We start from the raw sequence: 17,530 nt of genomic DNA, 5'->3' as shown, positions 1-17,530 counted from the left end.
TGTTTTGAGAACTCATCAATTATAATGTGCGGAGACTGGAATACTGTTCAAGACTTAGATTTGGATACTTATAATATTTTACATGACAAACACCAACAGTCTAGGGCAGCGATTCAAGACCTGAAAAACGAATTGGAATTAATTGATCCCTGGCGAAATTCCAACCAAGACTTAAAGATGTATACCTGGAGGCAAAAATCTCCCTTGAAACAAAGTAGACTAGATTACTTTCTTGTATCAGATGACATTCATATGAATACAGCAGATGCATGTATCTTACCAGGGTACAAGACTGATCATTCAGCTATTGTTTTGAGTGTGGCGTTTTCAACGTTTCCAAGGGGAAAAGGATATTGGAAATTTAATAACCAACTGTTGAGGAACATTGAGTATACTGATTTGGTCAAAAAATGTATAACTGACACTGTAAATGAATATTATGTAGGGGGAAATAAAGATGACTCTCTCCACGTTTCTCTTTCCTGTAACGACCAAATGTTCTTTGAAATTTTGAAAATGAAAATAAGATCTGAAACTATAGGTTATTCTATTAGGAAATCAAAAGAGAAACGGGAAAAATTAAAGAAAATTGAGCAGGAAATAATAGAAATTCAGGGGGGACTGTCGAATAACATAAATGGGGAAATTCTGGAAAATTTAGAGAGAAAAAAAGCAGAATTAGAGGAATCTAGGAAAAAATACATAGAAGGTGTTATATTAAGATCTAAAGCTAGATGGTATGAATTTGGGGAAAAAAGCACAAAGTACTTTTTAAATCTTGAAAAAAGAAACTATGTTAATAAGACAATAAAGGAAATTATTTTAGATGATGGGACAAATATATCTGACCAAATAGATATTTTAGAAGCACAAAAACAGTTTTATATGGAATTGTTCAAAAGTAGAACTGCTCAGCTTGATGATGAGGCTATTCATGAAACTCGAAATAGATTTTTTAATCACAATATTAAACTTAGTCGAGAGGAAAGAGAATCATGCGAGGGTCTGCTTACAATTAATGAATTTGGTATGTCTCTAAAACGGATGGAAAATGGAAAAAGTCCTGGCTCGGATGGATTCACTGTAGAGTTCTATAAATTCTTTTGGAAGTCTCTGGGGGGATTTATATGTAGATCAATAAATTACGGATATACTGTAGGAAAACTTTCAGATTTTCAGACTCAAGGAGTCATCACCTGTCTACCAAAGGAGGAAAAAGACAGAAGATATTTTAAAAACTGGAGACCTATATCACTTTTAAATACTGATTATAAGATTGCTTCGGGAGCAATTGCAGCTAGGATTAAAAAGGTTCTTCCATCAATAATCAGCGATACTCAGAAAGGATATATGAAGGGTAGATTCATTGGAGAAAACACCAGACTATTATATGATATCATGGACCAACTTGAGAATGAAAACAGATATGGTTTATTATTGTTAATAGATTTCGAAAAAGCCTTTGACTCAATTAACTGGATCTTTGTAGAAGAAGCTCTACAATCTTTTAATTTTGGTGATTCCGTTTGTAAGTGGTTTAAACTGTTTTGTAATGACTCTAATAGTTGTGTTATAAATAATGGACATATGTCATCTTTTTTCAGACTTGAAAGAGGATGTCGTCAAGGAGATCCCCTTGCACCTTATTTGTTTATCATTGGAGTTGAGATTTTAGCTATAACTTTAAAGCAAAACGTGGATGTACGGGGAGTAATCTTTGACGCCAGTGAATATAAATTGGGTCAGTATGCCGATGACGCTTTTATTCTTCTTGATGGATCTAGTTTTTCTCTTGAAGCAACTATGAATATCTTGCAAGGTTTTTCTCTATTATCGGGACTTAAATGTAACATAACAAAAACAAAAGCTATTTGGATTGGAAACAGAAAATTTTCTAATGAAAGAATATGTCCCGAAATGGGCCTAATTTGGTCCTCTTCTAACTTTACACTCCTTGGCATAGAATTTTCTCCAGATTTACAACAGATGGTGGAAATCAATTATATGAAGAAACTAACAAAGGCAAAACGAATACTGGCAAGCTGGAGTCAAAGACATCTATCAATAGTTGGTAAAGTAATTGTTGTAAAGACTCTTGTTCTGCCCATATTCATACATCTTTTTTCAGCACTTCCTAACCCATCAGCAAAAGTTGAAGCAGAACTAAATCGCATGTTATTTAAATTTGTATGGGGCGGAAAAGTAGAGAGAATAAAACGTGATATACTAGTTTCCCCAGAAAACGAGGGAGGACTAAATATGATACACATATTTTCATTCATTAGGTATATTAAGATAAGATGGGTTAAAAGATTGCTGGAAAAGGAAAATGGAACGTGGCAGAACTTAGTCAATACAACTATACTCAGAAATAAAAAGGATATTTGGAATTTAGGGAGAAGGAAATTAGAAGAATTTTGTAAGTTCATTAAAAACAGTTTTTGGAGAGATGTAATTTTGGCAGTATCTAAATGGAAAGAAGAACCGCAAAATCCTAACGAGTATCTATCCATGAGTATTTTAAATTTTGTCCCCCCTAAAATGATCTATCAATACAAATCCTGGACAGAAGCTGGTTTTGAAATTCTGAACGATCTAGTAGATGTTCACGGTAATTTAATACCTTTTGAGATAATAAAACAAAAAACTGGAAGCGATGATTTCTTGAAATACTTCTCCTTAATATCCAGAATTCCTAAAGCATGGAAAGATGCCATAAAAAACCACCTAGTACATAATAATTTTGATAAGCAGGAGGATAAAATAACGAACTTGCGAAAACAAGATTCACTCAAGTTTATTTACAAAGATCTTTTACAGGAAGCTAAAAGGCAACACACTGCGAAGCAAGAAACTTGGATGCAAGTATTAAATAAAAATATAAGTAGTGAGGAGTGGTCTGATATATATAGCCGGGCAAAATGCTGTACCAAGGATACCAAGTTGATCTCTTTTAACTTTAAATTAATCCATAGAATAATCGCTACTAATGATTTTCTTAAAAGAATTAACATATTTGATGACAACAAATGTACTTTCTGTAAGAGTGAAACTGAAAGTATTGAGCATCTCTTTTATGACTGCAGTATTACTTCACAGTTTTGGTACCGTTTTAATGAAGTTTTTGCACCTTTTTGCCCAAATATTGTACATCTGTCCAAAAAAGAAACATTTTTAGGAAGTGAACAACTGGACAGTTTGGGTAATTTTCTGCTTATTTTGGCAAAATATTATATTTATACTTGCAGATTCAATATGAAAAATCCTTCTATTTTTGCTTTTAAGCAAATAGTTGCAATGCATAAGAACATTGAAAATTACACTGCCAAGGTAAATAAAAAAGAGGACCAATTTCTTCAAAAATGGACCTCAACAATGAACATTTAACTTGTCTCTGACTTGAGGGTAAACAGGAACAAAGTACTGTAATATCACAAAAGCCATGTCACCTAGATTTTGGCCATATGCATGTGTATATGCGAGTGTGTGTGTGTGTGGTTTTCTTTTTTACTTTCTCTGTAGATTATATTTATTATCCCTAGATTATCTGATAACCAGAAATGTTTGATTGTAAGGTGATCCTGGGATGGTTCCCCGACCCAGTGGTCAACCTATTACGGGGTTAATAAAAAAAAAAAAAAAAAAAAAAAAAAAAAAACCCGTCTCCTGCATATGTATGGTGTATGAAATTTTTTAAACATTTCTGAAGACATAAACAATTATTGCTGGAGGCAACACATCTTCTGAAGCAGAAACTGCAAGAACTAAGTCAGAATTTTAAAAAAATCTGCACCAGTCATGCTAATTCTCACACTTATTTTACAGGAATGAGATCCATGTACACTGCAATTTCATACACATTAATGAGGATTATGTCGGTGAAATCAATGTTCTTCTCTTCTGTCCCTCATAAATTCATCAAATGATTTTATTTTCTCCCAAATCTTCTAGGCGATGCTGGGTCATCGATGTCCATGCACGAAGCACTATATTGTGTCACTCTAAAACCTGTTCCACTATTTCGATTTATTTTCAAAATTTCTGTGAATACCTGTGAAAAGGAACCAGGATTAGCTTCCCTATGTCGGCCAATTTTGTATAATCAAAATAAATAAATAAATAAATATATTGGCACACTTAATAAAATCCAAAGTCAGCTTCCAAGGTCAGCTGGCTTTGTAATACATAAACCATTGTATTGATATCCTTTTAAAAAAAAATTGTCTTAAAAGTATCCAAAGTCGGCTACTGAGGTCATCTTGCCTTGTAATAAAAATAACCATTGTCTTTGATATCCTGTCAATAAGTTCAAACAAGTTTACTGCTTGCTGCCAGTTGTGTTTATTCAGCACTCAGGTTTTATTTGCTTGGCATCTGTAGTCATAATTATTACAAACAGGCATTGATGTCTGTGGGTAAATAGTACACACCGCAATATCTTGCTGTAATAATACTTTTTATAAACCATGTCTGCAAAAAGATTGTCATTTGCACTGAAGTGAATGAATTTTCAAACAATGATTTCTATTTGTAAGATACTGTCATATAGTTGACCTGGATATAATATATTCATTGTTATTTTGCACCTAACATCGTGTCATGCATGAATGGCACATGCCTGCAAGCAACTGGTTGATTATTTCCATCTCTTCTGCGATTTTGTTGGATCCAGTTTTCAGTCGGATAACACATTCAAACCTTTGAGTACAACCAAACACAATTTGTTCTCAATCTTAACATCAATTAACAATGTGTTGTGTATTATCTGATATAAGCGATACATGCTACATTGTGGATGCCTATGTTACATATACGGAGTTCGTAGATACATTTTATTCTTTCATGCTCATGATGAAAAAAAAAGGAATAAATGATAACAATACAAGGTTAGTTTCTTTAATTGTATTATCAAATAAACAGTTTGTTTATCTATTTTACTGCAATATGCAGAGAGGTGGCACAAATTCAACACAAATATTTTTCGTTTCTTAAGTCTTGGGACATGTGACTTTAGTAAAACAAAGTTCTGGGACAGGAAAAATAACTATTTTATCATGTCCCAATATATACAGTAAATCCCAAACAGTCCTAAGTATTCTATCACAAGTCCAGATGTACAGTGCTAAGAATGATTTCCAGTACTGAATGTGCTGATGTGCCATTAGTCTTGGATTAACTGATGTGCCAACACTCTTCATGTATCACAATGGTATAATCCAGAATGTCCTTGAATGAATTAACAATAATCCAAAAACAATGTTTGAGTCCAAAATATCAGTAAGCACTTTTTTATTCTGATGAATAATTTAATAATTTATTGATTCCTCTCAAACTATACTGAACACAACTAACAATGAGTCCACATTACTGATGTTAAATTAGGAATGAATAATTTTGATGACAACAACCTTTTAAAAAATACAAAAAAATTAGACACAATAACATAACCAGGATTTGGGCAATTTTCCGATCAAATTAAAAAAATGTTTGCTTTCTGAAACATTCTAAAAATTCAAAAGGCACATAAACATGTTGACAAATTTATCTTAAAGTATACCTACTATCATGAACAAAAAATTAACTACGTAATAAATTACTTACAAATGACCATTACAATCTATAATCATGGACAAAAGTTAAACATATGATATCGATATACATAACACATTATCTTAACCTGCAGCTTATATTATGTTTTTTGATAATCTGTTGAACTACAGTGCAATCACAGTGTTAAATAGATATGTACCAGTGATCTGATGATACAGGGTAAAAAACAGTTAAATTTCTATTAGTACCAATATATACAGGCAAGAATTTATGGACAAGAATATACGGCAATATATGGACAAGCATATATTTGACCTTGTGACATCTCGTTTATCTCTAGTACTTTTCACCTTCTGGTTCAATAGATCAATACAGTATGTTAAGGTTTCCACCAAAATTTAGTTAATGGCAAAGGCATTCAACAAAAAGCAAAAGTGTAGGAAGACTAATTTTCTTGTTATAACTTACGTTGTCCCCAGGTGGATTCTCCATAGCTCCTGCTTGAATAGAATATGCAATGTAACAAAGTATAGCCCCTATCCACAACAGTAATGAAAAACCTCCAAACATCTGTTTACAAAATTTAACCCACTCAGGTGTTGTTTTAGGAGGTGTTAGCTCATTTGGACCATCTCTGTGCAAAATGTCTCTGGCCATCTCTGGACTAAGGCCCTGAAATAAATGCACATGGTAAGCCACATCCATTTTGGATAAAACAGGCAATATAATTACTTCTAAATTTATTGAGTTCATGTTATTACTTATTCTTCTTGCAGGCAATTTTAAAAGTTTACATCTACAATTAAATGATCTTTGCCTGGATCACCAGATGTGGCAGTATTAGTGACCTTGTTGCCCATGACACATATGACTGCCACCAGATGCATTCCATTTCTCTCCTAAACAATCTGAAACAGTGCAAATAAACATGCTAGACGGTGTCATAATACTGATATGAAAAAGTAGCACCTTGCAGTCATTCACCAGAAATTCAAAAACAACAGACCTTACAAAACCCAACAAATACTACGTTTTTGCCCAATTTCAACTTTCCTTTCTATAGATTTGGGGTAATTTTTAAATGAAACCTAGTAACAGAAATTAGACTGTGTCAGAAAAGCATCATCATCCCCCCACTTTTCTTAATTGTCAGTACATCCCCAATCTCATATATATATATATATATATATATATATATATATATATATATATATATATATATATATATATATATATATATACATATATATATATATATATACACACACACACACACATACATACACACACACACACACACGTGTCTCAAATGGTGCAGGACTAAAATGCACACACAGGCAGGATAACATAATTGCCCCCCCCCCCAAAAAAAACCCCAACAACGTGGGGGTTCATATGCAGCTGTCAAAAGATTTTTAAAGCTGCAGTCCAAGACTCCTTTCTCTAAGAAAAAGTTGCAATCACAATAATAATACTTTTTTCAACGCAACATTTGAGAACATTATGTGCCTTAGTTAATCGCTACTATATAATAACAATAGATTGCTAATACTTATTCAATGTAAATATTTAGTACTACCATAAGGAAATAAAAATAACAATAAAAGTATATCTGAATATGACAGTGAAAAAGATCGATTTTAGGATGATTAATGATGACTACCAAAGGAGTTTTGTATTTCTCTAACAACCAAAAAATTGTAATAGTTTTCAATTACATTATGCAATAAAATGCAAGTGTTCTATACATCATGAAAGGATTTATCTTATGATGGATTAAAACCATACCAAACGTTGTTTCTCAACGGAAGTGTCAAATCATGCACACAATCTATCTTCTGATCGTTAGGCTCCCACAACTGATTACCAAATATCTCCTTGTCCGCTAAGATCTAACTTGTGCAGGTTTACCTAATCCCATTACAACTGCTTTAACCTTTTTCGACAGACTGCACATTACAAGTTTGATATTTGCTTCAAAAAAATATTAAATAAAAGAATTTCACAGAAAACAAGAAACATGCATACCAAGGATTCATCTAGTTCAATTTTCATGCATACAAGTATGAAAAGTATACACTTTTACATGGATTTCAGCATACTGAGAACCCAGAAATATTACACAGACATACTGACTTTCATCAAGATGAATTATCTGTACCTTAGATCAAAAAACATCCAAGTCAGAAAAAATCAATTTTTCCAAACTGTTATACAGACAAATTTCAGTGTAGTCACTCAAATATGATGCAGCATTTCAGCCAGGTTAAGACAAATAGGGCCCTCCATTTTGAAAATGCAGGCAAATGGTGAGATCAGAACAGACTAATTTCTTAATGAAACAAGATATAAACTGTTTACAAAGTCCATTTGCATTTTAATTGCATTAAAAAACAACAATAAATAAATAACCATCTTCAGTGCAGGATTCTCTTTTATGCCACTGACCATATTCTAACAGCATGAGAGAAAAAGGTCTAAAATGTTAAGCCTCACCATCATTATAGTCATGGGTATTTGCTTTAAAGTGATTTCTCAAGCGTATGATGATCTTTTCCTTGTTTCAAACATTGCAGAATCCAATTATTCATTGGATGTTTCAATTTTTCTTCAACTTCTCGGTTCTTGTGGGTTTTACCAGCTTACTGAGTAGTCATCATATATGCAGTGCATTTTATCACCTTCACAATTTGAGCATCATAGTGATAATGAAAACAGTTATGCATCCTACCATATCTACCTCTTAGCAAAATATTAAAGCATTTAAAATATGGTAAATGGAATTACATTACATGCAACTAGAAATGTGTTTATGAAAACAGCTGACTAAAATTTATTTGTTCAATTACAAATGTTGTAAAACAGAAGTGGAATGCATTTTTATTGCAGAGTAAAGCTAATTTTATTTATGAAATACCTACTAGTAATTATTACCAAGCTTATTCTTTCCACAATGAGAACAATCTTGTCCATGCCATTTGCATCTTCCTCCTGTGCTAAACATTCTTAGAATGTCTGATCAGCCCAGCCATACTAAGCCATCAGCCCATGGACAATACCATGCCCTCACTCTTTATAAAGGACTTTTGGATAAAGACCAACATCAAAGCAGCCTAGAATGAGGGCATCCAAGAGTAATAGGTATTACGTAATTAAAACTACTCTACTCCCTCAAACAAACGTTTTAGTATCAGCTACATATCAGATAATCTAGCAGCATAAGAAATCTATTGGTTAAATCCTAATGCAAATGACTTTCTGTTCAGCGTGAGTAATGACAATACTTTTAAGATGGCAGCCATGGTGGCCATAGTGGACATCAGATAAGTACATTTTCCACCACAAGGAAACTAGACATCATATTAAGTCTTTTAGTAAAAACCCCATGTTGACATGACCATCCGACAAGACTTTCAAAATGGCCACTATAGTGGCCATATTAGATATTAGACAAGCATAACTTTCATTTAGGACAATTTAGAAATCACAAGTCTTTTGTGAAAACCCATGTCAGTATGAATTTCTGATCAGGAGATGTAGCGATAGCAAGATTTTTCAGTTAGGACTGACCAGACATAATAACCAGTCTTTCAGTGAATACCTCAACATTATATAGCCATCCATTCAAGAGAAGTAGTGGTAAGATTTCAAGACAGTACTGTGGAAAAAATGAATGTTCAAGAAGCACCATTCTTGCTTAGGCCCAACTAAACCATGTAATGATGAATGGGTATGCAGTTTCATGGCAATCTTCCATGTAGTTAGGCATGATAACAAATGTGTGCCAACAGATGACAGGCAAATCAAAAGCCAATAAGCTATTCTGGTCTTTATGATCAGTAGAGATAACACTCACACACACAAACTCACAGATTTGCACAATTTTTTTAAGTTACAAACATATTAGGCATGGTTAATGTCTATGAAAATGTATAAATAAGTTATCATATCAGTTAAATATGATGCCATTTCATTAAGTTTGGATTATAGTGAAAAGCTGACAGTTGTCTTAAACAATCCTTGTTTGAAACACTTATTGATCTTAAAACAAACAGGACTTTCTACAAACAGAAACCCTTAACCTTTACCTTGTAATACATGGTAATTATGACTAATATCCATTTTTCAATGGGGATAAAATCATTACTCCCAATATCCTTGATACAAGGAGTACTGTGTCCCATCATTCTTCCAAAGTAACCATACTATGCCTTCCTTCAATGTGCTACTTCAGGTGTTTCTTCTACTTTTCAAATTTAACCTTGATCTGCTAAATTAAATGCTTTTCTTACTTTGATTTTAGTGTAAAGTTCTGCAATAAGTGTTGAGCACCAAGAAAGATCAATTTCTAGTCTTCTAGTACTTCTAGTATTTTATCTTGTACTTTTTATTTGAAAGCATAAACTCTGCAAATTTTATGTTCTCACCATATCTGGATTTGTTCCAAGCCTTGCATACAATTCATTAGCAGGAAGTTTGTGTTCATCCATTTCCAACTCTTGCTTAAGTTCATCCATCCGCTCCTTCTTTGCCGCCTTCTTTGACTTCTTAACTCCCTCATCTCCTGGAGCAATGGCATATTGATAGCTGTTCTGTTGATTATCCTTCTAATAAATAAAAATAATGAAGGTAATAATACAATAATAATAAAACAAACATCATTATAAGCATTGTCCACATGTGGTACCTTCTTCGAAAAGTGGACATTAATCAGCATGTCATACAAAGTAAACAAACTTTACCATACCCCAATCACTGGCTGCAAATACCATTAATTATACATGTATCTACTCAGCTGCAATTCATGCACTGCTCAGTGAGTGTTCACTGCTTCGAGCAGTTCAGTTCCAGTAGGCACTGAAGACCTCACTGTGTGGTATCAGCCAGTATTCACTTGCTAAACAGTGAATAGCATATTAGGATATGAAAATTGTACATGCTAAAGGAATATGCAAGCGGAATATATCTGTGCCCAAAGCAGATGCTATGGGAGAAGTGACTCAAGAATTGTGGTGAAGAATGTGGAAAACAGAGAGTTGGATGGAGAGATGGTGCATTCTAGGAGGTCATTCATTTGAGGCTGAAGAAACAGCGGATCTCTTTGCAGAAAGAAAGGCATATTAGGGCCAATGTAAATTATCAAACCAGGAATAACATTCTTATGAAAAAGATGGTGCTTTTCCCCGTTTAAAAATAATTGAGAGTATCACCATTTTGTACTAAAACGCCATTTAATTCCAATTTAGCACACTTTTTGGGTCTTGTGAAAATTAACTTATTGTTACTGTGTTAATGGTTACATTTAATATCCATAAACCTATTTAAAAAATCCACCATTAGTTGTAGGGGGAGCTGGAGCGAATCTGCCAATTCGAACTGAACAAGTAGTTTACGCCAGGAAGTCATTAAAAATAAAATGATTTCTTCTGGCTCTTGTTCTATTAAAGAAAAGTGCATTAGAAACTTCTTATCAAAATTGGCTAAAAGAATACCATTTCTGTAATCCCGTCATATGACTGATGTATAACATGACATAAATGTCCATAAGAAAGCTTCATATAGTATAAGCTCAACCATATACAGAACCCAGTGTTACACATTTTTATTCATGTGTCATCACTACAAAACTTGACATTGTTTACATCATAGCTGTAGTGGACGCATTCTAAACACTAATGTATATGTCACGCTGTACTAACATGGATGATAACAAAATATGCTCAATGTGTATTCTATAGATAACACAGCTTTACATGAAGTAAACCAGATTGCAATCAATGTGTAGGAATCTCCAGGACCCCAATTTATGATAGGTGCAACAAATTCCCTTGAGTACCATGGAACCCATAACCAGACTTGCACCTCCATACGGTGCACAGTAATGACAGGTAATCTCCAGGCCCAAGTAGAAAGGTTGGAACAAGAACTCTCTGCACTAAAATCAAAGAGTCTACACAGCATTCAAATGGATAAACCAGGTGCAAAGAAAGTGTGCCTGGAAACCCAGACAACACAATATACAAAAATGTCAAACGACAAAAACACAAGACCATGTCAGAGCACTCAGACCATACCAAAACCAGCCATTAGGAAATAACCATTATACACACAGAAGATACAACCACACCAATTAAACAAGATGAGTCTCTCCTACAGATATTAAATGGGCAGAGCCAAAACTTAGTTAAAGCACATACTGTAAACACTGACCATCATGTGTCTCACTCAACATCAAAACCAAGTACAGAAGGAACTGCTCTAAAGACAACCTGGACCAATTACCCACTGCAAGAAGCCAAAAATAAATACAAATACTAAATACAGCAGTCACCAAACTTGCAGCCAGTCTAGTCATGCAAATCAAGAAGTCCAAGCAATGCATCTGAATCCCCCATTTGTCAAAATCAGCAACATAGTTAAAGACAGATCTCTTCTCATAGGATCATCAATAATCAAAATAGTATCAACATGAGGGTTATATAAAACTGATGTAAAACCCATAGAGGTGCAACTATTAATACTATTGCAGAAAAAATATTGGAAATATATATTTTACATCATATTCTTCTCATTGGTGGCAATAATTACAGTAATGGCCAATCTTTCAAGGGCACTGAGGATGATTATGAAAGCTTGTTGTATGCCATCGGGTCCAAAAACACAGAATGTAAAATAATCTACCGCCAAGAAGGGATGTACTTATGACTCCATTAAATGACACACTAAGTAAGTTGTGTGAAAATTTCCAAATACATTTGTTCCGCAATACAGGACCTTCTTCAAAGACAATTGAGTGAAGCAACAATTATACCAGTGAGACTGAATCCAGTTGTCTAACAGAGGTACTGCCATGCTTCTTAGGAATATAGACCAGTACATAAGACACAAAAGGGGTTAGGCATGAGTTGGAAATTCTGCTTTTATTGTGGAGAGCACGGTCATGTAACACAGTGATGTCTGCATGGAAAACAGATTCGTTGCCATCTTTGTAATGAACTAGGACATAAGCACAATGATGTGGAGGCCTATGCAACAATTATCCAGCAAAAAAATGCATCAGAATATGTGTATACTCGTCAATGTAATAATTATAATTCTATAAACTGTAGATTTCAGGCACTATTTGATTTGTGTACAAAGTGCAACTTGTTAACATGTAAACAACTATGTGATACTGCTCCTCTAGTGTCTAATATAACAATGTCTTCTTGTAGGTATATAAATCAGTCTCATATTGAATATTCTCACGAGTCCACTAGATGCTGTCATGGTGCAACAAGTGATCTTGTATGTTATCTCCTTCATGTGTTTATGTAAATAATCGAGGCAATGAAAAGAAATCTGTCAAGTCTAAAAACAATATACTGCATACTACCTTGTCTGAAAATCATTCCTCTGATTGAAATTGTCATGTCTTTGGCCTCCTCAAAAGAGGTCTGCAAGTAATCAACCTAAATATTCAACACATCCTTCCTAAACTGAATGAGATAAAGTTAATAATTTACAGCAAACTAGATAAGTCAATATTCTAGGTCTATGCGAAACCTTTCTGATGATACAGATGATTTGGCTCTCCAAATACAGGGGTTCAACTTTGAAAGAAAAGATAGGGAATTCATGGAGGGTGGGGGTATTCTTCTCTATGTAGACAGTTCCATTAGTTATAACAGACATGTTATCTAGAGTCTATTGGGATAGAGAGTATCTGGATCGAAGTAACACTTGCCCAATTAAAGCAAATACTCTTACATTCAGTTTACAGGCCACCTAGTTCCACAGCTGATTGGATTGATAAATTTTAGGTGCAAATTCAAAAAGCATTACTAAAGGAAGATTTAGAAACTATCATATTAGGTGATTTTAACACCGACTACATTAAAACTCCACCATTAACATGGATAAGTAACTTTGAAACTTACAACTTTACTCAACTAATTAACACCCCAACTAGAGTAACAGATAAAAGTGCTACTATCATTGATCATGTCTATAATAATAAACCTGAAAACATAAGTGAAATTAATGTGCCAGTGTATTCACTGAGAGGCAAATACCCAGTCTGTATAACTAGACATGTTGAAATCATCTAAAAATGGTCAACACACTGAAATACAATACAGGGACTTTAAAGTTTGATGAGAAAATCTTCTTAAATGATTTAGTTTGCAAACCCTTTCAATCAGTCTGCAATAGAGCTGATGTCAACACTGCCTTAGACAAATGGTATCAGATGTTCAATGCAGCCTTAGACAAGCATGCCCTAATTAAAATAAAAAGGGTTTAACACCAATTTACACCCAAGTGGATTACCCCTGAGATCAATGAGGCTAGGCACCTAAGAGATAATTTCCACAAGAAAAAAGACATGAAAAGCTATAGAAAGTGTAGGAATAAAACTAAGCACTTGATAGATAAGGCAAAAGAGAACTGCTGTAAACAGGCTATAGATGAAACTAAGAGTACCAAGACATCGTGGAAGCATTTAAAAGAGCTGAACCCACCCAGGAACAGTTTTTTTCCCCCCGACTTAAGCAAAATGATGACATAGCAACATGTGTACAAAACATTTTGGAAATGTTCAACAATTTCTTCATAAGCATCTCTAGTAATACTTTTAAGAACCAGACTAACAGCCCAATTGAACTTGATGCTCTTCTATTATGTATAAGAACTAAAATTCCTGATGATAATTGTTTTCAGTAGCTAATGTTAGTGAAGCTGATGCTTTGATATGCTAATTAAGGTGAATATTAATAAATCCTCTGGATTGGATGTAATTAGTCCATGAATTCTTAAAATTGCTGCAACAGCAATAACAAAGTCGCTAACGCATATCATAAACTTAAGTATAATGAGTGATAATTTTCCAGAAACACTGAAATGTGCAAAGGTTACACCTATCTTTAAGAAAGGAGAAAAGGAGGATCCAGGGAATTACAGACCAGTATCAATTATACCTGTATTGTTAAAATTATTTGAAAAGCATGTAGCCATTCAGGTCTATAATTTTTTTAAACATACCATTTACTCTCTATTTCATAAAGTGCAATCAAGATTTAGAAAGTACCACTTGTGCAAAACAGAACTTACCAAATTAATTGATCTTTGGCCGAAGGAAATGAATAATGGACATATGACTGGGATTGTTTTCCTTGACTTCAAGAAAGCCTTTGATCTTGCTGATCATGAAATTCTGCTGCAAAAGTTAAACTGTTACATGTTTGACAATCCATCTTTAAACTGGTTTAGATCATACCTAAACCAAAGGTCTCACCAAGTAAGCATTGGCATTATTAGCTCTCAAACTCACACAATTCATTCAGGGGTCCCTCAATGCTCAGTTTTGGCCCCTATCCTCTTCCTTATCTATATCAATGATCTACCATTAAATAATGAATCCAAAATAAAGATTTTTTTGCAGATGATGCAAATTTGTATACATCTAGTTCTGATAGTAAAGTTATCCATATGAGATCAAACTCAAGACCTTATTAGTCCAAAACTGGGCACAACAAAATAGGATGGTAATAAATGAAGGTAAAACAAAATGAATGACTTTGGGTACATCACAAAAGCTACACAAGTCAGGGAAACCAGAATATTTTTTGCAATAAAAAATCATCCGTTAGAAATTATCAAAGATGAAAAGCTTGTAGGTGTGACCGTAGATAATAATTTTTTTAACTGTGATCGTTTAACACTTCAATTGTGTCAAGAGCTTCAAGCTTCTCTTTGTTGGTAAAAGCCTTACTCTTCCATCTATTGTTATCCGCTGTAAATGCAAACACCTTTATACCTATTCGTTTCAACTATTACAGCAAAAATAACTTTTACTCAACAATAGGGCCATTTTTATAGTGAATGGATGACAGTATTCTCTGGTCAACTGATTGCATTTTGGCAGCTTTCTTGTTTCTGTTTTATAAATTGTCCAATAATCTGAACAAGTTTTAGCTCTGTGATTGACTTTGATGACTGACAATGTAATTAAAACAATTTTCAAATTCAGGTTAGATTCTTTAATTCAATTGTTTGTTGCTGACTTGTGCATGCATTATAAAGAACAAAAATGTCAGCTATTGTTTAATCAACAATTGTACACAAAATGCATTGAGGACAAACACAAAGAAGACCTAATAGCTTTATTGTCCATGGATAATAGGTCGACATCTTTCAAGAAGAAACTAAGATCAAAGTTCTCAAAAGGCATAGCCATTGGTTCAAATACTTGCATTCCTGATGTTTATTTGGGCATAAAACTTCAAGAAATTGAACAAATTTTACAATTCAAGCAGCCACACAATCATTGTGTTATATTCAAATCCATAGGTGATTTCTTCCCCAAAATGATAATAAACGTTTTACACATTACTTTTCATACTTTTAAGGAAAAAACTTTCCCAATTAGGAGAAAAATAAATGTATATCAAATTTAAGGAGTTGTGCCATGGTCATTTTATATCTGAATTCATATAGATCTCTTCCCCGAAACTTTTTATACATTAATTCTAATACTTTGACAATTTTGTTTTTAAAAAATTGAAGTATGAAAAAATACATATAAAATTTTGTGAGCCACGATCATGTAATAGCTGAATTCATGTTATAACGGAGCATGCTATAGCGGGGGCAGACTGTAGTTGTTGCAGGTAGTCTTATTCTCATGCATGCAGAAACTCAAAAGAAAGAGAACTGTCTAATATACATAATGAGACATAATACTAAAGTCATTGCTTTATGTGGTAGAGATTCTATCTAGGTGATTAAATAAATCATGATTCTTGTCAGCATATCAGAGAGTCAGCTACAATGTCAGGACATTAAACTGAGTACTATCCAAAATATTATAACTAGCTATCATATGTTGATAATTGCATTATGACTGTAGAATGATTCTTTCATGAACTTGATGAAATACTTTTTCTTTATAATGTTGAAATATTCCGGAAAGATCCGTTAATTGTTACAAAATGTACACAAAAACTTTTCTATAACCATAAAGTCAACAATGTCCCAGAATCTTGATTGAAAAAATTTGCATAAAAAAATCAGTGGCATGAAACACATATCCAAATGACCTAATTCTGCTTCAGAAACTAACATACCACTTATAAGGTGAGTCTAAAGGCAAACAACAAAAATCCATAATGGCAGCTCTACCTTGTTTGTTCCACTGATTACTCCTAACAAACTGCACAGACCCAAATCTACAGGTGCATGATGCAATGGCATATCTGGGTCTGAGCAGTTTTCAGTCTTATAAGCAAGTACTGTCAGTATATCCAAGACTAAAATCTTGGATATAAAAACACGCTGTATAGGTAAAACTGTCCTACTGTATTTTTAGGTAGGTACTGCATTCATCATGGTGCAACTGGAATAAAGTGCAATTATTAATGTGACCTTATGGGGTATGTAACTGGGCTGCGTGGTTGTGAGAAGAAAAAAAAGCATCAAATTGAAATCAGTTTTATTATGGCAAACAATTTGTAAGATCTCTTGCAGTGAAAAAAAGTCATATTTTGTGATTAAATGAACTGAATAACACTTAGATGGTACATGCATGATTCATAATGAAAAAGTAGGTGTAGGCTGTTTGACCGTATAAACAAGGATGATAAACTTTTTCAAATTTCTTCTAAGCAATCTTCTTGATTCTTTTCTCCAGGACTGGAGTCCACTTTTTCCTGACTTTGGAGCAATGGTTTAAGGAATTAGTCTGCATTGGGTGGCAGGACTAAGGAGTCTCCCTTTAAGAGTCACTTCCCTGTGTCCCTTACAATAATAATAAATGATGTCTGATAGTAGATTTGGTATGTAGCCATAGTCTTTAACTTCCTTCATGAGCAATGGCAGTCCAGTAGTTTCCTGCCTTGGAGGATGTCCTTTTCAACCTAAAAGTAAAGGTGGCACTTAAACAAGTACTATAATGAATTTCATCAATTTGTTAGTAATCTAGTGTCATTCCATAAGAAATCAC

The 17,530-nt window shown here is 33.7% G+C and overlaps 1 protein-coding gene across 3 annotated transcripts in view; it reads right to left on the bottom strand.

Annotated features, from left to right (window-relative positions):
- The window catches only part of LOC149794559 (sodium/potassium-transporting ATPase subunit alpha-like), a 107,878-nt gene that overhangs the window by 68,511 nt on the left and 21,837 nt on the right, over window positions 1-17,530 (bottom strand). For all 3 annotated transcript variants that reach the window (XM_089968832.1, XM_089968830.1, XM_089968831.1), the window contains 2 exons: window positions 9,978-10,157; window positions 6,019-6,222 (listed from right to left, as the gene is read on the bottom strand). In XM_089968832.1, coding sequence (XP_089824958.1) covers window positions 6,019-6,222; window positions 9,978-10,157 — 384 coding nt within the window. The remainder of the gene's footprint in view (window positions 1-6,018; window positions 6,223-9,977; window positions 10,158-17,530) is intronic.

Source organism: Sinohyriopsis cumingii, chromosome 8 (assembly GCF_028554795.1).
Source record: "Sinohyriopsis cumingii isolate HCF-2022 chromosome 8, ASM2855479v2, whole genome shotgun sequence".
Classification (NCBI taxonomy): Eukaryota; Metazoa; Mollusca; class Bivalvia; order Unionida; family Unionidae; genus Sinohyriopsis; species Sinohyriopsis cumingii.
Note: the sequence above shows the minus strand (reverse complement) of the source record. Positions and strands in the feature narration are given on the sequence as shown.